At 35.0% G+C, this 21767-nt stretch overlaps 1 protein-coding gene across 2 annotated transcripts in view; it reads right to left on the reverse strand.

Annotated features, from left to right (window-relative positions):
* The window catches only part of IARS2 (isoleucyl-tRNA synthetase 2, mitochondrial), a 66457-nt gene that overhangs the window by 10119 nt on the left and 34571 nt on the right, over nt 1-21767 (reverse strand). For both annotated transcript variants that reach the window (XM_024750487.1, XM_024750488.1), the window contains 4 exons: nt 20673-20833; nt 10692-10794; nt 9967-10060; nt 459-567 (listed from right to left, as the gene is read on the reverse strand). In XM_024750487.1, the coding sequence (XP_024606255.1) occupies nt 459-567; nt 9967-10060; nt 10692-10794; nt 20673-20833 (467 nt within the window). The remainder of the gene's footprint in view (nt 1-458; nt 568-9966; nt 10061-10691; nt 10795-20672; nt 20834-21767) is intronic.

Raw genomic sequence — 21767 nt, forward strand, 5'->3', positions numbered from 1 at the left:
TTCACATATTTGAATAAGGAAAAGCTATTCTCTGTAACTAAATAAGAATCCCTAATTTAATAAAATTCACTAAAGAAATATTTCCATCCATTAGCCAATTGTGGAAATTACAAATGTAAGGATATCTGACTGAGGCTGTCCTCAGTCAAGCTAGAATATCCTTCTCCACATCCATCGTGTGGGTTTCTCCACTATTCCAGTCAATGCCGGTTTTAGCTCTTCTAGGAATTATGACCTGTGCTGGAGTGACAAGGCTTCTTTGTATTGCTGTCTCCATTTTTGTCTCTTTTTTTTTTTACTTCAAACCTATTTCTCTCCTGAGATTGCAGACTGTAAGCTAATTCAGGGCAGTGCTTATCACCTACATATTATTCAGTAGAGTGCTTCACGCACTGGCGAGTATTCAGTAGAAATACTCAACCGTGTGCTGACTTGTTTAGCTCAGGTGTAATACTTACTTAAAAGGTGATTTATTCCTTGCTGCCACACTTGTTAACAAGGAAGACTGAAACCAACCCCCAAGCTGGTCTTTTCCTTCCAAGTACAAATCTGCTCTTTGGTCAGTACCTCAAAAATAAATATGAAAAAACAAATTTAAGTTAATTAAATAGGAAAATGGAAATGAATATTTATCAAGGTATTAAAATATTAAAAGTAATCATGTTACTTATTTCTTTTTTTTTTTTTTTTTTTGCAGTACACGGGCCTCTCACTGTTGTGGCCTCTCCCGTTGCGGAGTACAGGCTCCGGACGCGCAGGCTCAGCGGCCATGGCTCATGGGCCCAGCCGCTCCGCGGCATGTGGGACCTTCCTGGACATGGGCACGAACCCATGTCCCCTGCATCGGCAGGTGGACTCTCAACCACTGCGCCACCAGGGAAGCCCAGTGTTACTTATTTCTTGTGTCATGCTATACCCAATGGCTAGGTTGCATTCACTTGGGCTGTTACCCTCACTGCCAATTTATTAATCAAGATAAAGAAAATAAACCTTGGAGTATGATCTCCCAAACCACAGATAACTAAAATATTACCTAAATTAGGGACTGATTCATATTAACTACCAATATCAATATTTCCAGTTAAATCTTTTATGAAAATAAACTATTAATTCAACAATTATTTGCTAAGTATCCAATAACTTTATATGTTGTCATTTAATTCTCATAGTAACTCTAGAAAGTAGGTATTATTATTATCCCCATTTTACTGATGAGGAAAGTGAGACACTGAGAGATTTTATAACTTGCCCAAGGTTATGCAGACAGTAAGCAGTAGACATGGAGTCTAAATGTAGACCATCTGACCACGGAGCATATGCACTTAACCAAGATATTAAATAAATTAGGAAAAAATGTCTTATAAAGGGCAAGTTATTAACTTCTAATTTCACAACGACCCAGTCAAAAGATGGGCAAAGCATAAAAAAGCCCTATGAGCCAGGGGTTGAGGCACGAGGTTGGTGGCGGGGCAGGGGAGGAATGAGCAGGCAGAGTGCAGAGGATTTTTAGAGCAGTGAAAATACTCCAAGTGATACTATAATGATGGATACATGTCATTATACATTTGTCCAAACAGTAAACCCTAATGTAGACTATCTACTTTGGATGATGATGATGTGTCAAGGTAGGTCCATCCGTTGTAAGAAATGTACCACTCTGGTGGGGAACCTTGATAACAGGGAAGACTGCCTGTGTGAGGGCAGAGGGTACAGGGAGATCTCCGCACCTTCCTCTTCACTTTGCTGTGAACCTGAAACTGCTCTTAAAAAATTAAGTCTTGTGAACCTGAAACTGCTCTTAAAAAATTTAAGTCTTTAAGAAAAAACACGGCAAAAGAAAAAAAAATGCCGTACAAATAATTTAGCCTCAAATTCGTTAGAACATATATGTACCCAAGCTTGAGAGCTACTTCAGCATTCAACAAATAACAACAGTTAATTCAAGAGTTAAAAATGCGAAATACGGGACCATTTGGCAAACATCATAAGTAATGATCAATTTCAGTCAAAAATCATCAAGAACGCTTAAACACTAGGTGAAAATCTGGTGAGAAAACAGGATATTTCCACAGTCTTAAAGTATCTCTCTACAAGATACGGTTGACCCTTGAACAACACTGGTTTGAAATGTGAGTGCCCACTTACACCCGGAATTTTTTAACTAAATACGTGCTATAGTACTACATGATCTGCCGTTGGCTGAATCCATGGATGTGGAACCACGGATATGGAGGGCCAACTATGAAGTTAGACTTGGACTGCATGGAGGGTTGGTGCCCCTACCAACGTTGTTCAAGGGTCAACTGTATGTATAATAATTACGATGGGGAGATGGGGGTGGGGGAGGAGTAACCCTGTAAGAGAAGATGGGCAGGCACCACCTTAACCAAGTGATCAAAGTTAAACATCACCAGCAAAAGACATCATGTGACTTCTGACATGACACACTGAAAAGGACACAGTATCACTTCTGTGATATTTCTGCCAAAAATGCACAATCTAAATCCAATCATGAGAACACGTCAAAGAAACCCAAGCTGAGGTACTATCTTCTATAAAATAAACCACCTGTACCTTCATGAATGTCAAGTTTATGAAAGACAAGGACAAAATGAGGAGACTAAAGAGATAACTAAATGTCACATGAGATCCTAGATTGGGTCTAGACCCCTTTTTATTTATTTTTTTCTTTTCCCATATAGGACGTTACTGGGTGAAACTGGAGTAAGATCTATAGATAGGTAACAGTATGGAATCAGTGCTAATTTCCTGATTTTGATGTTCATATTGGTTATACAAGAGACTGTCCATGTTTTTAGGAAATACACACTGAAATATTTTGGGATAAAAGAGCATCAAGTCTGCAACTTACCTTTAAATTGTACAGAAAAAAGTTTGTTTATATATCCATATAGAAAAAAATATATAAAGCAAATGTGGCCAGATGTTGACTATGGAAAATCTAGGTGAAGGTATGTACTTCTTTATACTATTCTGTGACTTTTCAGAATAAAAATGGTTTTCAAAAAAAGGAACATGAGGTCTTTGAGGAAGATTACTTCCATATTTTAAACCTAAACTCAGAACTCTAAGAAAGCCCCACAATCCCTTTTTATTTGTAAAATGATGGTGATTTGCTCTCATGCCCTAACATTGAGGATTCAGTGTTGTAATCCTTATGCGACAAAGACTGTCTGGGTGAAGGTGGGAGACAAAACTGAGATAATGCAATCAAACATTAAATTAGTTATCAACTAACATTATCAAGCATCTAGCAGGCACTGTGCTATCTGCTCTCTTGGAGACGACAGCCAGTAGGGTAGATTTTCTGTTAAACAAGAAATACCTATGTTGTTATCAGGGTGAAAACACAGGTTAGCCTAGTCTATGTAGTTAGGAAAGCCTAGGATAATATAAAATGATAAATGCCTATGCAATGAGAACAAAAATTTTATCCTCAACATCTAGAATGTTACATCTATATCCTACTTTCCTTCTTCCTCTACCAATCTGTAACCATTTAAACTTTTACAATACCAGTACTTAAACCCCATCCCACCCAAAATGTTAACTTCCTACTGGAGACCACATTTTGGATGTAGCAATAATTAATGAGAAGATTAATAACAGAATACTAGGGGAAATCCTTCTCTGAAATAAGTGGAAAATGAAATAGCAGGAAGTATTCCCAAGAAATTTTCATTTCTTCAGAAAATACCTACTTCTGGCCTAATGAAATGACAGTCCATAATCATGAAATCCAACTAACATTCTGTCATCTTGGAGAAATCATTGCTTCCAAGCCTTGATTAACACACCTAAAAAAACAAGGGGTTTAAATAATCTCTAAAATCTTTGCCAGCTCTAAAATTTTTAGTTTTAAGAAAGCTGGCTGTTGCCTAAGGACTTACACTATGCCGAATAAAAGCAATATGAAGACTGCACAGTGGCTAGAATCAGACTGCCTGGGTCCAAATCCTGGTTGTGGTGCTTACTACCCATGGGGCCTCAGCATACATAACCTTTCCATGCTTCCATTTCTTCCTCACTGAAATGAGGATAACACCAAAATCTACTTACAAGGTTGTTCTAGAGATTAAACACGTAATATAACATGCTTAGGACATAGTAAATACTCAGTAAATGTGAATTATTATTAAGATACATCATAAAGAGCACTTGATAGTTGCTGATGGTATATTTTTTCAAACAGTTTTATATGAAGGAATACTTGCAAAAATGTGATTAGGTATACTAAATTACTTTTAAAATACATGGTCTCTGATTCTGTCCTAGAAACACATGTTGTACCTAATAAAATCAGGCCATTAATAATAGCACAACAAAACAACTAATTCATATTAAGGATAAAGTCTTGGTGTCTTTCTCATTTCTCACATATGCTGAATTACTGGAATTGGGTAAGGAGCAAAATATCATTCTGGAAAAGAAAGTGTAACCCTAGAAAATTTCTGCAAACAAGAGCCTGTCAAGATGGTGTATGAAACCAGAAGAAAAAGATGGAGGTGGGGAAGTTTTGGAGTAGCAAAGCACTGAGTAAGAAATGAAAAGATAAAGTTTATAGGAACTTTCAAAATGAAGATGAGAAGTTTAGTCTTGGATGGTAAGTAATACGAACCACAGTCAAACTCAAGTGCTGGTATACTGTAGAATCATTTAACAACCTCATATAATTAATTACTGGGACTATTTTCTGTTCTAGTAAGTTTATTTTTAGTAATGCTTAATTTTTTTTCTAACAACAAAAAGCACATTCTCACTTTAAGAAACTTGTAAAACAGTAAAGTTCAAGAAAATAAAATCACATATATTCCTGATACCTGGAGATAATCACTTTATTTCAGCATATTTCCTTCCACTATTTTGTCTATGCATACCAATATTTACATGAGTAAATATCCTACATCTTTGTATTCTGCACTTTTAAAAATTTAACACGCCCTTAAATAATACTTTCCCATGACCATTTAATGTTCAAAAACATGACTTAATGGAGGCATGTCATTCTATCATATGAATGTATGCCATATCACTTTAGCCATTTTTCTACAGATGGACATTGGGTTGTTGGTCAATGTCATTTACTATTTGAAATAACACTGTAATGAATATCTTCACACATAATTTTTCATCCAGATCTGATTACTTCTATACTACAGAACAGATTCCTATAAGTGGAATCACTCAGTCAAAAGACAGAAAACTACTTCAAAGCTTTTGACGCATAATGTGAAAACCCCTTCTGGTAGGTCTGTGCCAATTTACACTTCCACTAGCAGTGTACAAGAGGGAGAAACGGTACCGTTTTTTTTCTGCCTATTTTTTATCCTTTTTCCTTCCTGCATAGATTTTTTTGTAATTTTATTATTATTATTTTTTAATATTTTCTTGGCAGCATGTGGATCTTAGTTCCCCAACCAGGGATCAAACCTGTGCCCCTTGCACTGGAAGTGTGGAGTCTTAACCACTGGACCGCCAGGGAAGCCCCTGCATAGATCTTTTAGTGAAAGAAAAATTTAGAACCTTCTTATGGAGGCATAGTATGTTTGGTGTCTTAAAATTCCAGGAAAAGTAGTGATTAACCATGTGGTAAAAAGTATTTCTTTACAATAACTTTCGCTCTTATGAAAATTGTAGGAATTCCCTGGTGGCCTAGTAGTTAGGATTCTAGGCTTTCACTCCTGTGACCTGGGTTCAACCCCTAGTCAGGAAACTGATATCCCACAAGTTGCCTGCGCAGCCAAAAAAAAAAGTAAAGATTCACGTTTAGAGGAAACAACTGTTCAATACCTCTAGGATTGTGATTTAGGTATGGTAAAAATTTAAAGAATAAACCAACTGCTAAAAAATTACTATCAAAGAGGAATTCGCAAAAAACTGAGTAATCTACAATTTCATTACTAAATTTGTATAATTTTGCTGAATTGATGAATTTTGAGCAAGATTATTATATTGAACTAAGAAGGCAGGTTGTAGAACCAGCACAAACATTTGGCAAAACTACTGTTTAATGTACATACATTTAAAAATAATTTAAACAAAAAATAATTGCTAAAAATAATCATTAATTTTTGAAAGTAAGCTATTAGTACTGTATATGTCCTTAAAAGGGTAACTTTAAAAAAAACTTATTTGTAAATCTAAGTTTCTGTTTCAAAAAATGATCTCTTTTCTCTACTTCAAGTTATTTATCTGTTAAAAAGAATCAGAAATGATGTAGAATAAATATTTTAAAACACTAATTACTTCACCAGGTGAATGGATAAACCGTGGTACATCCAGACAATGAAGTATTGTTCAGCACTAAAAAGTAATGAGCTATCAAGCCATGAAAAGACATGGAGGAACCTTGAATACATATTATTAAGTAAATGAAGCCAAAGTGAAAAGGCTACATCCTGTATGACTCCAACTATACCACATTCTGGAAAGGGCAAAATTAACGGAGACAGTAAAAAGATCAGTGGCTGCCAGGGGTTAGTAGGGAACAAGGGATGAAAAGGTGGAGCAGAAGATTTGGGGGGCCATAAAACTATTCTGTGTGATACATGCCATTATACATTTGTCAAAACCCACAGAATGTACATCACCAACAGTGAACTCTAATGTAAACTATGGACCCTGGATGATAACGATTTGTCAATGTGGGGTCATCGAACGTAACAAATAGACCACCCTGGTGTGGGATGCTGATAATTGGAAGGCTGTGGGGAAGGGGTTCAAGGGGTATGGATTCTCTCTACTTTTCTATTTTTAAAAAATTTTAAACATTAATTAGTTTTATTTTTTAGAATTTTTATTGGAGTATAGTTGCTTTACAATATTGTGTTAGTTTATACTGTACAGCAAAGTGAATCAGCTGTACATATAAGCCCTCTTTGGATTTCCTTCTCACCACAGAGCAATGAGTGGAGTTCCCTGTGCTATACAGTAGGTTCTCATTAGTTACCTATTTTATACATAGTATCAACAGTGTATATATGTCAATCCCAATCTCCCAATTCATCCCACCACCCCCTTTCTTTCCCCTTTGGTATCCATAAGCTGTCGTCTGTGTCTGTATTTCTGCTTTGTAAATAAGATCGTCTATACAAATTTTTTCAAAAAAATAAAGATATTTTTTTAAAAGTTTAAATATTAATTAGTTTTAAATCAATGCAATAATTAATATCTTTGGTTAACATTTAAGGAATGTTTTAGAAATATGGATATGACTTATTACTTATATTTAATTCACTTTAAATGCCATTCCCTTTCAGAAAGTGTTCAAGTTTCAATTTCTTAAGTTTTACTGACCTTGAACTCACTCACAGTGAAACTCACAAAGAACTCACCAGGTACTTGACCTGGTGTGAAAACAGAAGCGAAATCTCTTTCACTGCCATAAAATCTGTCACCAAAAAGTAAAACTAGATATGTATGCTATGTAATCACCAAATTCAACTCGTTAAACATTAGTAGATACTGATGAAGACTGGTATCTAAAATTAAGCTCAAAATCAAGCTGATTTTACTTTGCAATAATACACTCTCAAGGAAACATGCAGACATTGAATCATTTCATATTAGACTTGATACAAGCCATCTGAGAATGAAAAGTACAATAAGCCTTCCCAGGAAAGTAGATGACTGCTCATTTTGTTTTGTTTTTTAAAGGAAAATCACCTTTGCTTTATGGTTTTTTGAACTATGAATTCACCTAGTATCTGGACTCCTTCCCACCTCATTCTTTCTGCCTATCTTTTGAAATTTTTTATCATGAAAGAAGAAAAGGGAGGAAAACAGGATGAAATATAAACCAATTAATCTAAGTTACTGATCAATCTCATAAGTTTTTTATTTTATTTATTCTTCACTTTTTTTGAGGAAGAGGAATATAAGATCTCAGTGAAAAAGTAGAAACTACAGTCTAAAATTGGGTTTGTGGGAATTCCCTGATGGGCCAGTGGTTAGGACTCAGCACTTCCACTGCCGGGGGCCCAGGTTCAATCCCTCGTCAGGGAACTAAGAACCCACAAGCCGCACAGTGCGGCCAAAATGAAATAAAATAAAATAAAATAGGGTTTGTGTATTATCTGTGAAGATAGTTTACTTATGTTCTGGCATCCTCCTATGCATGCAACACACATGTTTTAATGGCAAAATGATTTTCTTTCTTTGAATTAATTAGCTATATATGACATGGAAGGGAAAAATGATTTACTGATTAGGTACATTTTTACCACTAATTTCATTTGATAAATTATTTCTGTCACTGTCAAATATTTGGTTAAGAACAAACTTGAAATAGTACGACTAAACTCTATCTGTACCACCGACAGCAGCACAGATAGGTTTTAATGACAATTTTCACACAGTTTAACAGTCAGTGGCTCCAGGTATAATTTGCACGTGCTGCACTTGGCAACATAAAACCACTTTAGAAATGTGGTTTTTTTTGCTGCTACAAATGCCAGTAGCAGCAATGCTAGTAGAATTGCTGCTACAATTGTAGCTGCTGCTACAATGCCAGTAGCAACAATTCTCACCAAGGCTGAAGCAGCTAATGAACTTTGAAATATACTTTATAAGCACTATTTCACATATGGCATATTTATTCTATTTTGAAATTCAGGATGCTGCCCCAAATGTGGTAGGAGGTAACTCTTTTTCCTGTTTATAACATAACACTATTTAACCTACTACCTACGTTCTGTAGTGTTATCTGCTGACATTTTCAATAAAACTTAGGGAAAAAAGTACCTAAACTGGCAATATTTTCTCTTGAGTATGGTGGGAGAAACGTATGAAATAGTAATTCTGAAAATTACTGCATACAATATTATAAAAATTATATTAGATCATTATGAATTTTTATGTACAGTTTAGCTATAATACAGAGTAAACATGAATTTCTGTGTATTTTGCTTTTCAAATTTCCTACGCTGAAAGAAAGGCCTAATTAGAGCATTCCTAGCATTTACCTGCTAGGAATCACATTGCTGTCCTCTCGGTAATAAGGTCTACTACCAGAAGTATACCTCAGGTAAAACTTGACCACGATCCCTCTTCATCCCTTTAACAATGGTCAGCTGAACAGGCAAGCTGTTTTCCCACATTCCTTTGCTCCAGAAAGCAAACAGGATCTCCTGGGTAAAACCCAGCACTCAGCAGCAATGTGAGGACCTATCTGATGCAGCGTTGCTTCCCTGGCACCTCATCCCAGTCTTTAACCTCACAGTGGGGACAAGCTCTATTTCATTTCACTTCTAGCTTCTCACTTAGTATCCTTGAAGGTATCTTCTCACATCCAAACACGTCCTCTGTGTGCCTGCTACTACTCCCTTCTAATTCCTGCCCAATCTCGCCTCCCTTTTTATCCATGGAGTCAAAAGCTTCCCCTAACTGTGAGGAAGTAGCAATTAGTCAGCTGTCTGCATAGACAGGGGTAAAGCTGTGAGAAGGTAACAGAGTACAGACGAATGAGAACCGGAAAGCAGGGTACCCGACTTCTAGCCTGACACTAAGCTATGTAACCATCACCTAATTGGACCCTAATCCAATCTCATCTCCTCTTCTGAAAAATGATTGGGTCAGGCTATTTCAGTGATTTCCAAACTTTGTTTTACAGAACTGAGGGCCTTGGGGTCAAGGAGAATGAGCTGACCGAGAGGAGGAAGAAAATTCCCATTTTTATTAATCTTATATATTGTGGTTCTGTATAAAAATTTCAAATGGAAAAAAAAAGTTTAGAAAGCATTGGATTAAATGATTTTTAATCTTTTTTTTAAAATGATTAAAAGATCCAATAGCTCTTCCAGATCTAAAATTATATTATATTATAGCTGATGTACTTCCAAATAAAGCATAAAAAAAAAAAGAGTTCTTGATTATAGATTTCTTCTGATAGCATTTATTTATTTTCAAAACTGCTTGATTGGTAGTTAATCTACTATTTTAAATTACCTGGAAGAACATAAGACCATGAAGTTCCACTGTCAAACCAGATGTCCAAAATATCCTGACCTGGCACATACTCCAAAGCATCAGGACCACCAACCTAGTAAGATAATGTAAAAACATTTTAATTACACAGCCATCACAACATTTACAATTAATACCCAAAAAGGTCTTAAGAAAATGAAATACTTACAACCATCAAATTCACATTTTAAAATGAAATTTCAGGCATTTTTAAGTATTTTGCAATTAGGGTACAACTGCTTCATTTGCATGTAAAAGTGATTGTGGCCACTTAATTACACGTTTACTAATGGAAATAGAAACTTTTTATTTCTTGAAATAATCTTCCAATTTGGATTCTTCAATATGTGATGCCATCAGTTAACTCGAATTCATGTCCTACAAAGTCCTGATACACCAATGTTAGGCACTGTTCCCTCACAGTCACAAGTGCCTCTCTCTGCTCAGCCAACAAAGCAGTTAAAATCAATCTTGGCCCTCAGTGAGACAGCAAATATCCCTCACACTCTACTGCTAAACTATATACCCAGCTTCTCTAGCTAAATAAAAATGTCTACTCTCAAACTGCACCGGCTCCTCATTTATGATGAATAAACTCATGAACTTGACATGATAACATAACTACTTTTTAACTCCCAGGGAATCTCGTGTTGTCATTAAATCATGCAATACATAACAAAGGCTGTTAAATACGAATAGAAATTTACCTGAGATAAGACTTCTTTTGGAAGAAGCTGCTCCGGGGGAAGAGTCCACCAGATATCACTGCCATGCTCTTCCACTAGTTTAATAATATGCTCAATAGTCTGGCTATTTTAGGGGGAACAGAGTAAAATTGTTCACTTAATTATTGTGGTTAATACCTAATATTTTAAATTTAAGAAACAGTAGTATTTTTTTCCCTATCTGCAGAATATTTATCCCAATATGCAGGGTATTTTTTCCTATCTTTCCCCCCAAATTTAGTGGTATTATCTTCAGTTACTTGCTTACTTAGTTCCTGCTGTCATCTTAAATTCAATAAAATAAAATAAAATTGATCATATGGAGCCCTTAAAAGAAAAAGAAAAAAAAAAGACTTCTCCAATATCCCTATTTCAGTTACTGATATCCCTGTTTCTATCAGTCTATTTTCTATCCAAGTACCTATATTCAAAACCTGCTAATTATCTACCTCCTCCAATTTCTGCTCAAATTAAGCCAACACATTCTGTCAGTTTCTACCTTGAAATATTACTCAAATTTATTCTTTGAGTAAATAAAAGAATATTAGTCCAATCTCACTGCATCAATACTAGATTGATGCAATGGTCTGACTTTTCCCCTATGCTCATTCCTCTACATGACACATGAAATTTAATTTATATGACACATCTTTGAGAGAGTTGCACTCCTAAAACTGCTTTTATCACACCAATCCCCTCAAAGACTTGCAGTGCCCCCTCACTGCTTATAGGACTGAGTCCACATACATCTGCATAAGAGGCAATACTGTACCAGAGCACAGATTTTGATATCTGATATTTGATAACAGATATCCAGGCTTATATCTTGACTCTGCTACTTTTTATATATATGACCACACACAAGTACTAAAACTTCTCTAAGTATTGGTTGTCCCTTCTGTTAAGAAGAATAGTACAATTTTTGTTCAAAAATAATTTGAGTACCTCCAATGTTTTGGACGCTGTTCTAGGCACTGGAGATACAGCAGTTAACAAGGCAGATAAGATTCCCACTGCAGTGGAACTTGCATTTTAATGATCCTAGATACTCTCGTCAGAATGACTGCAAACTAAATGAGATGATCCAGTAAAATTTAACACATGCCTAACACACAACAGAAAGCCAATAAATGCATATCAAATGAGTACTGAAATTGATCATTATCTTTGGGAAGATAAAATACACAGTTATAAATTGTCTGAAAATTAAACTCAGGGGAAATCTTATACCAAATTTTCTCACAGGAATAATATACTTTTAAGTTATTATCACAGCTTTACTGACATTACAACTTCCTCTAGTTGCTTCCCACTGAGTCACAGAATATATTGGTCAAGAACATAGACCCTGTGTGGAGAGAGGGGAACCCTCCTACATTGTTGATGGGAATGTAAACTGCTGCAGCTACTATGGAAGACAGTTTGGAGGTTCCTCAAAAAACTAAATGTAGAGTTGCTATATGATCCTGTAATCTACTACTGGGCATATATCCAGAGAAAACTATAATTCGAAAAGTGACAGATGAATGGATAAAGAAGATGTGGTACACATACACAATGGAATATTACTCAGCCATAAAAAAGAACAAAATAATGCCATTTGCAGCAACATGGATGGACCTAGAGATTATCATACTAAGTGAAGTAAGTCAGACAGAGAAAGGCTAATACCACGTGGTACCACTTATATGTGGAACCTCAAATATGACACAAATGAATTTACCTATGAAACAGAAACACATTCATAGAGAACAGACTTGTGGTTGCCAAAGGGGAGAGGCAGGATGGATTAGGAGTCTGGGATTAGCAGATGCAAACTATTACATATAGAATGGATAACCAACAAGGTCCTACTGTATAGCACAGGGAACTATATTCAATACCCTGTGATAAACCATAATGGAAAAGAATATGAAAAAGAATTCAGAGTGATACACTGAATCACTCTGCTGTTCAGTAGAAATTAACACAACATTGTAAATCAACTATACTTCAATAAAATAAATTTTAAAAAAAAGAACATGGACTCCAGAGCCAGACAGCTTTCATTTAATTCCTGGCTCTATAACTTACTAGCTATGTGACCCTAGGCAAACCACTCAACGTTTCTGTACCTTGGTTTGAAAATGCATATAGTAACAGTATCATTAATAGAGCTATTATGGATATGAATTGAGCTTATATGTAAAATGCCTAGAACAGTGTCTGGCACATATTAATAGGTATTATATAAGCATTAGCTATTACTTAAACTGATTCTTTTGGGGGTTTTTTGGCCTTGCCACGCAGCATGTAGGATCTTAGTTCCCCGACCAGAGATCAAACCTGTGTGCCCTGCACTGGGAGCACAGAGTCTTAACCACTGGACTGCCAGTGAAGTCCCATAAACTGATTCTTTGAAGTTAGGAAACTTAAGACAGTTAATTTTGTTAACCAGTTACCAAAACACATATCCATATTAATATTTAGAGATTAAAGTACATATACTAAAGCAAACTTTCCAATTATCCTCGTTTCTACCACACTCCATTAATGCAAGTAACTAAAAATGTAGGTCTATGAGAGTCGATGGAAATGGAAGGAGGAGTGGATACGAAAAAGTTCTAAGTTCTTAATCTGGATCTGCTTCTTAATAATCATGACGATGTATGGCAAATCACTGAACCTCTCTGGGTCTGATAATTCAGATAAAATGAAGTGTTTATGAAAAATTGTTGTGGGAAGCAAAAATCAAATGGGCATTATAAATTAAATATGCTCTACAAATTGATATCCAAAATACCTAAGTTGATTACACTATGAAGGACAGAATGAAAAAGTATAATGCTACCATATCTATTCTGAAGAAATTATGAATAATAAGAATGTTTAAACGGGCACAAGTCCATATTTCTAATACAGTCACACATTTCAGATGGACTTTAACAATAAAGATAAACTTTTGTGACAAGAGACCATAAAAACTTTGCGCAATAACAACCTAGTTATATGACAATATTTAGTTACATATTACTATTTTAATAGTTTGCACAGAACATTTTATCAGTTAAGAAAATATGAATATACTGTAACAGAAAATCTGAATAAACCTAATGCTATTACTCTTAGAACTAAAAAAAAGACAGATACTAGCAAAGTACATTTATACACATATATCATACCAATTATGAAATTTTCATTAAAAAAAGATTCTAAATATGAGTGTCATTTTTATTTTGCCCTTCTTTTTTTTTTGGCCGCTTCATGTGGGATCTTAGTTCCCTGACCAGGGACTAAACCCATGCCCCCTGCATTGGAAGCTCAGAGTCTTAACCACTGGACTGCCAGGGAAGTCCCCTCATTCTGCCTTTCTATCTTTACAATGTTATCATTAGATTGTACTTTTCGGTAAACAGTAAAATAAAAACAGTGAAGCATCTTTAAATGTGTTGGAAATAAACAGATAAAAAATACAAACATAAAGGAAAATCATTCAAATTTCATATTAATTTAGAAAATAAGGTAGAGACGTTAAGATTAATATTATTATTAATCAAAATAAAAGCATTGGGCTTCCCTGGTGGCGCAGTGCTTGAGAGTCCACCTGCTGATGCAGGGAACACGGGTTCGTGCCCCGGTCCGGGAAGATCCCACATGCCGCGGAGCGGCTGGGCCCGTGAGCCATGGCCGCTGAGCCTGCGCGTCCGGAGCCTGTGCTCCGCAACAGGAGAGGCCACAACGGTGAGAGGCCCGCGTACCGCAAAAAAAAAATAAATAAATAAAAGCATTTATGTGTATACCACAAATTATATACACACATTTATGTGTATACTTTTAAAAGGACTTTACAAGCACTCTCTAATTGGATTCATAAAAAAACATATTTATAGCTAAACTGACAGATAAACTGTTCTGTGCCTTGGGGTTCCTTAAATCATGAGCCTAATAAGCAAGTAACACAACTAAAAGCCAGGCCTCGAAACTGTCTCTCCTAAATCATGGCTCGATTCTGCTTTTACTTCCCTATTCAGCCTTTCTAACTCATTTATGAAGACAAACACTGTATCTGTGAACTCACACTCCCCTTCTCTGGGGTTTGCTAAGCAAAGGCAAAAAGACTCTTATTACCCATGTGTAATGAAAGCTTGAACCAGAGTCCAAGTCAGGGCAGCAGGGAGTCTCGGGAGATTAGTGTGCTGACAGAGCAGGCACCAAGTCCAAAGAGCAGAGGCTATCTGCGACTTATTAGATACTGACAGGAATACATCATGCTTTTTTTCTGAGCTTCAGTTTCTATGAACATTCGGAAAAGCTGGGAGAAGAAAGGCTCTGTGAAAAATTTTATTCTTAAAGAAGTCCTAACATTGTAGTCAGTAACCTTAACAACTGTAGATGATACTTACATATCCGTTTCACAATGCCTGATTCAACTCTAATGAAACGAAGTTCTTTTTTATATCACTAAATAGCAGATAAGTTCAATGAAGTTTCAGAATTATATTTTAAGTATTACTTAACTATATTCAAGTATCTTAGAATGTCTGTAACTAAAAATACCCAACAGCAAAGAAAGATTCCAATTTTGCAGCTGGCATGTTATTAAGGCAACTATAAAATCCTACCAAGTTTAGTCAACCAGCTCTAGTCTAACTAAAGTTGAAGTTTTAATTGCTACATTTTCTTATAAAGATATAGGTTGTTCACTTAGATATACAATATAATATTTCAATATGAGAAGAAATTTAATCTTGTATTATATAAACCTTATTTGCAAATATACTTTTTAACTCATAAAGGTCTCTTATTTCAGTGAGGAGGAAAGTTTGGTTTTGTTTTTTTAGTTTACCTAATAATACTTACTAAAAATGGCATAACCATACAATGTTAACTACACCAACGAAAATAATCCTGTAGTAGCTTTTAAAAATCTAGTTTCAAAAAGGCTGTCATAAATAAAACTACATACTACTAAAAATATGACTCATTATTTTTGTGTCCCTTCTGACATATACAGATGAATTTGGACCCCCAAAAAATGTTTTTTCCAGTGTATCGAAAAGAAATATGAAACATTTTAAAGAGGGGAGAGAAGCAGCTCTGCTTCATTAATAGACCAATTCCTACTAATATTTAGAGCAAGACTTGCTTCCTTTCTTTTTATTGTGAAATATAAAAATATGATGTACTAAATGTACTTTAATGGGCATTATCTTCTGTAACTTAATTCTATTTTGAGATCTTAGACAACTATACTACTTAAGTTTTTAAAAACAGGAAAATAAAGACAACTCTGAGTTAGAGTATAAAAACTGAATAAAATTTATGACAAATAAGAATGCAGATTTCAAAGACAAAAACACTCTCACAATCCAAACAAATCAAAATTTAAGTGCACGGAATTGGTATCACTAAGTGAAAACATTCTCCTGACTTGTACTCTGGTGGTCTGAATGCTCCTAAAAATATTGTGGCAGAGTTTTAAAAACAAAGTTTGCAATAAAAAAACACATATAACCTCCAAACTTGAGAACTATAGTAGATTGCAAAATAAAGATAAATTTAACATTCAAACAAAATCTGAAAAGATAATTTCGATAAAAAATACAAGTAAATGCTGCACAAGTGCTCAAAAGATACTCATTATAGCACTAGCAAAAACTTAGAAACAGCCAAATGTCAGGATGGGCTACATTTATTTGATTTTCATACACAACCATTAAGAGCTAAGCTACCATTTTTAATGGCTACCTATTCATTCTTCCAGAATTGACTTTAATTATTTCTTCTTTTTCATATAATTACATTTCTTTATAAACAACTGTATTAGACATCCTTACAGATATATATATATATATCTTTGTACAAGAGATGTTAGTCCTTTTGTTTCCTTCGGATAAATACTTAGAAGTGTAATTTTTTATTACAAAACTTGAGATGGTGATTTAAAAAGTTTTAAGACAATTTTATGGGCATTTCTAGTGATATTAAATATTCTTCCAAAAAACACAAGTAGTCAAAATTTGTCTTTTGAAATGTAAGAATTCCCCCCTTTGTTAATTATACCCTATACTTAACACAAACACACAGTTAACTTATAACCTAAAGATCGTATAAATTACTGTTGATAAAAGTGGGTGAAACCACTTATCACTACATAATCTCTATGCTTCCATCTTAATGCTGTATTTCATAAAGCAGTAAGTCCATCATAAAACTTTGTACTTTACGCAACGGCCTTATCTAAACACACGCATTATGTGTCCTTCTTAGGTTTCAATCCATGAAAATCCGCTAGGTAGTATCAGCCACTACAACACCAACCAATCATTCTAAACTTCGCTATCAACTGGCTGAAGCTTATTTAACGTGTTACCAGAAATTAAACAGCATTAAGATTGCTAGGTAATGAACAAACTGTTGCTGTCATTTCATTTTCCTGTATTTCGTCCTTATAAAAGCAAAAATATTAAGGACTGTAATATTCTTTTCTTCTGGAAGTTACTGGAATAAGAATGAGGTAAGAGGCTAAATGTTTCATATTTATTTACTAAGTTTAATTCTAACACAATGAAATGTGGGGGAGCTCTATTTTTAATTTAATTCTATACTTTATGTTTTGAAGATGACAGGAAACAATTTTAGAGAAATTTTTATTTGATGAACATTATCAAACTTTTTCACCAAAAAGTCATTATTATTAACATGAGCAAAAATTTGAGGTAGCTAAAGCTAACACCCAAACTTGAAAATCCTTGCCTGCTTCTAGTGAATTTCTCACAATTTCCAGAATTTGGGGGCTAAGTTTCCTAAATGCATGTTAACTATTGCATTAATACTCTTAAATTGATTAAATGGTCTGAAATGAAAGAAATTTAACTAACAACCTCTTTTCCTTCCTAGGTGGCAAATGTTTCTACATTTTATCTTTTTTATGCTGAAAAGTATTTGTTTTATTAATTAGTAATAGATTTCCACCTAAATTATAAAGGCATTATATTACAGATTAAGAAAAATGATCAATGATGTTAAAGTCAAAAATGGAATTATTTCTTGAGAAAGTGCAAATGAGAACATTAATTCAAATCAAAATTAAACATCAGAGTTTCAAATCTACCCATCTCTCAGCTTATTCAGAACATGAATAAATCAAGATTTTCTTCTGTGAAACTAGTATCCTTAAGAGAGAATTTATAGACTTTCATCAAGAAAAGCAGAAAGGGGCTTCCCTGGGGGCGCAGTGGTTGAGAGTCCGCCTGCCGATGCAGGGGACACAGGTTTGCGCCCCGGTCCAGGAAGATCCCACATGCCGCAGAGCGGCTGGGCCCGTGAGCCATGGCCGCTGAGCCTGCGCATCCGGAGTCTGTGCTCCGCAACGGGAGAGGCCACAACAGTGAGAGGCCAGCATACCGCGAAAAAAAAAAAAGGAACCTTCTGATCTGCTTAATGGGGTCATCAACTGTAACAGCAACTCCATGTGGACTGTGCACCAATTTCCAGTGGAGATGCTGTTACTTTTGATGGCTACCAACTCACTTCAATGTAGAGGCGTATTCAAGAAAGACAAAAAAAATTATGGTCACTTGATTCTCATTGGATTAAGGAGGAAAAAAAAGACAGCCTTTCATGCCGTCTTTAAAAACTGACAAATAATTAACATCCATTTTAAAAAATTAACTGTTATGTCACTTAAAGGACCAAAAATGGAAGAGGATTAGAGTCATTATTCAGAAATGGTGTACAGGAAAATGACCTATGAATTGACAGACAGTATGGCTGTTTGTCTGTCATTTCTGTAGGCCAATATTCTGTATATCTCTGCGACTTCAGCATCAGAAATCAACTACACCATGCAAGCAACACAACGGCAGATGCACAAAAAAGAATCTGTTACATACCATGTAAATGTATTGACTGTAAATAAAACATAAATGATACCTGAAGAAAATCTGCTTCTGTTTCTCTGACAAAGCTCACATTTATTTCACCTAGGTCACTGACCAATCGATCTATGTACCATTTTATTGTAGTGATTAAATAATGGTCAAATAAACCAGCTTGCTCTACTTACTTAATACGTACATCGGTCCACTTGAATCACTTCAAGGAAACACCCTAAAAATCCTGCTCTCTAAATATGGAAAAGAATGAGGAACAATGGCAGCGTCTTATAAAGGTTTCCTTAAAAGAAAACTCTCCAGTGTGGAATTTTAAGCAATTCTTGTGTAAACTTATCTCAACTTTAATTCTTAGTAGGGGAAATAAGATATTAGTTTTTATGTGATCAAGCTCTAAATTTTAAGAACAACATATGCAACAATATTTAGGCCAAACAGTCTTAGCTCCAAGTTGTAATAATATTGCAATAGCCTTAAAATCACTTCCTGGTCTCTAACCTCTAGTTTCTTTTCCTAAAACATACCGTGACTCTTCATGCCTACTTAAAACTTTAAATTCCTTAGCCTGGTATTTAAGACTCACTTCAATTTGCCCCAATCAATCTTTCTTAGGTGTTTATCTTTCTGTTCCCCTCACACAACCTGCAGCCCCATTATGGTTCCTGTAAACATGCCATGTTTTCCCCACTCTGGGTCCTCAGCTCCTAATCCCACTACCTTCCCCCATTTGCCACCTAATCCTCCAGGCCCTACTCAAATGCCATATCCTTTATAACTGAAGCAAATGAGCTGTTTTAGGGTTCAATATTTGTTAAAGGCAGAGCCTTTAGTTCTTCCCTCTGAACCACGTTGCCATAAGGTGTCAGATTACCCATGAAGCAGTGATACAAGGAACATTTCAAAGTGAAAAGGAACCTTCACACCAAGGATACTAAGAACTAACTAATACTGGCTAAAGGTAATTAAAAAAAAAAAAAACCAACAGTGTAGTCAACAATTAAAAAAAAACCTAAAATGCATATATTTACAAAAGTACCACCTAGAGAAATACTAATAATGTTGACAATGAAAAGCAGAACCTTTTTACAAAAATGATGATGAACCCCAAGGTAGGACATTCAACTCTGTCATCTCTCCATTACTTAAATTCTCCATTACTTGCTGGCGTCCATGCCTTCAAAACTCTCACTAAATCCTCAACTGATGAAATGTGAAAATACTTACCAAAACACAGTCAAACTCTTTGCTCATGTTCTAGAACTTAGTAAAACGTCCAAAACAAAATTACTCCAAAAAAATGATAACCCAGGATGTATTCGCAAAAGAAATGATTAATATTCCCCTTTCCACATCTGTTAATAACAGCAACAATACTGAGAGCCACCTTAATTTACTAGAAGATAAACTAGCTAGATTATCACCTCATCAAGAGCAGGGACCATGTCAGTCTTGTTTACTGCCTCAAAAAAGGGTCTAGTATATGATTAGGGAAAACAATCTTCTTTTTACTGTATAAGCTTTTCTACTCTGAATTGTTCACTAGGTTCATGTATTATCTTTCCAAATTAAAAAAAATTAAGGAAAAAAGAAATAACTAGGAATGTAATCATCACTAGAGTTAATTATGTGCATTCAATTATATTATAGTTTCTTAAATTTTAAATTACCTATACAATTACCTAATGCCATTTCTACTGAGAGGGAGCGTAGACTCGGAGTGAAAGACTGACACTAATTCCTGAAGAAAAATCACATACTGGGCTCCACCACTCAACACTGCTTATCTCTGGGCTCCTGACACCTTATCCCAGCACAGGGCACAGTCAGGGATAATGAATTCTCATAGGAAAATATTCACGGTCTTTGCTTCTACCTATCAATACTGAAAAAATAATCTAGTGTTTGTTAAAATTTCATCCATCTGAAAGGATCTTTCTGAAATTTATATTTTACTCCCCTCAAAAAAGATAGCTATTTTATAATATTTTATTTAACATATATCAAGAGTTTTCAATAGTCCACTATTTTTCCATTTTTGAAGAAAATACAACTCACTTTAAAATGCTGAAAATTTTAGAAAGAGTTCTACCTGTTGATCAAGAATTCATCTTTTGTCTTATGATGAAACACAGGAATTGGAACACCCCAAACTCTTTGCCTTGATATACACCAATATGGCCGCCTGTCCATCATTTCAACCATGGCATTCAGTGCTGATCCAGGAATAAATTTCACTTTTTTTAACAATTCCTGCAATTGATTCACAAATCAAGTCCAGTGAGAGAAAGCAGAACAAATTTTCTAGAACTGCCACTATTTATCCTAATACAGTTCTTTATTTTAGAGGTTTATAGTCATTTACATGCCCCCTTCCCCCACCAAAAAGAAACTAATCTAAAAACACCATAGATTTCAGAGCACATGAGACAATGTTAAAATAGGACCACAAATGATCTAATAAATAACATCCAGAGCAGACTTCACCTTTGGAGGATGTGACAAGAAATTTTATACTAATTTCCAAGCACCCTAGATCAAAACTGGTAATAACAGGTTTAGTAGAAGTATTATACTTTATTAAACTACAGTTAAAATCAATTCAAACTTGATTTCAATAATTCTTCTTTAATTGCTTAAGAAATAAGCTACTATCTTAGGTGGACAAACAAGGACTGCAATGTAACCTAATTTTACACAGTATGGTTTACAACACAGAAAACACTTTCTCAAAATAAGTTACTTCCTATTTACTGGCTGTCTCTCAAGAACTCTCCTTCCCTCCACCTCCCGCCCCCAAAAGTTGTAAACTACTAGCATTTGCTTTCATTTGTTAATTACCAAGAAAAGAATTGTATAGCAAAAATGTTTAAAAATATCCATAAGTGAAATATAACTTCATTTTAAAAAGTCTCTCTACCCATCAATAAAAGCATTTTTACATTTTTAGAGCATGTTTAAACAGTTTCCTCGCTTACCTGAACCACCAGAAATCCCCTCCCCCAAAGCCCTTTGTAGCACCACCTACTGGTAGAATGGCAACATTCGCAATTTATTTTGATTAAAAATTGAAACGTGATACTGACTTGATATTTGATTTTGTTAAGGAATAACTATTATTTTTTTAAGGTGGTAAAAATGGCATTAAAATTATGTTTTAATTTTAAATGTCAGGTACACATGATGA

This window comes from Neophocaena asiaeorientalis, unplaced genomic scaffold (assembly GCF_003031525.2).
Source record: "Neophocaena asiaeorientalis asiaeorientalis breed wild unplaced genomic scaffold, Neophocaena_asiaeorientalis_V1.1 scaffold430, whole genome shotgun sequence".
NCBI classification, from domain to species: domain Eukaryota; kingdom Metazoa; phylum Chordata; class Mammalia; order Artiodactyla; family Phocoenidae; genus Neophocaena; species Neophocaena asiaeorientalis.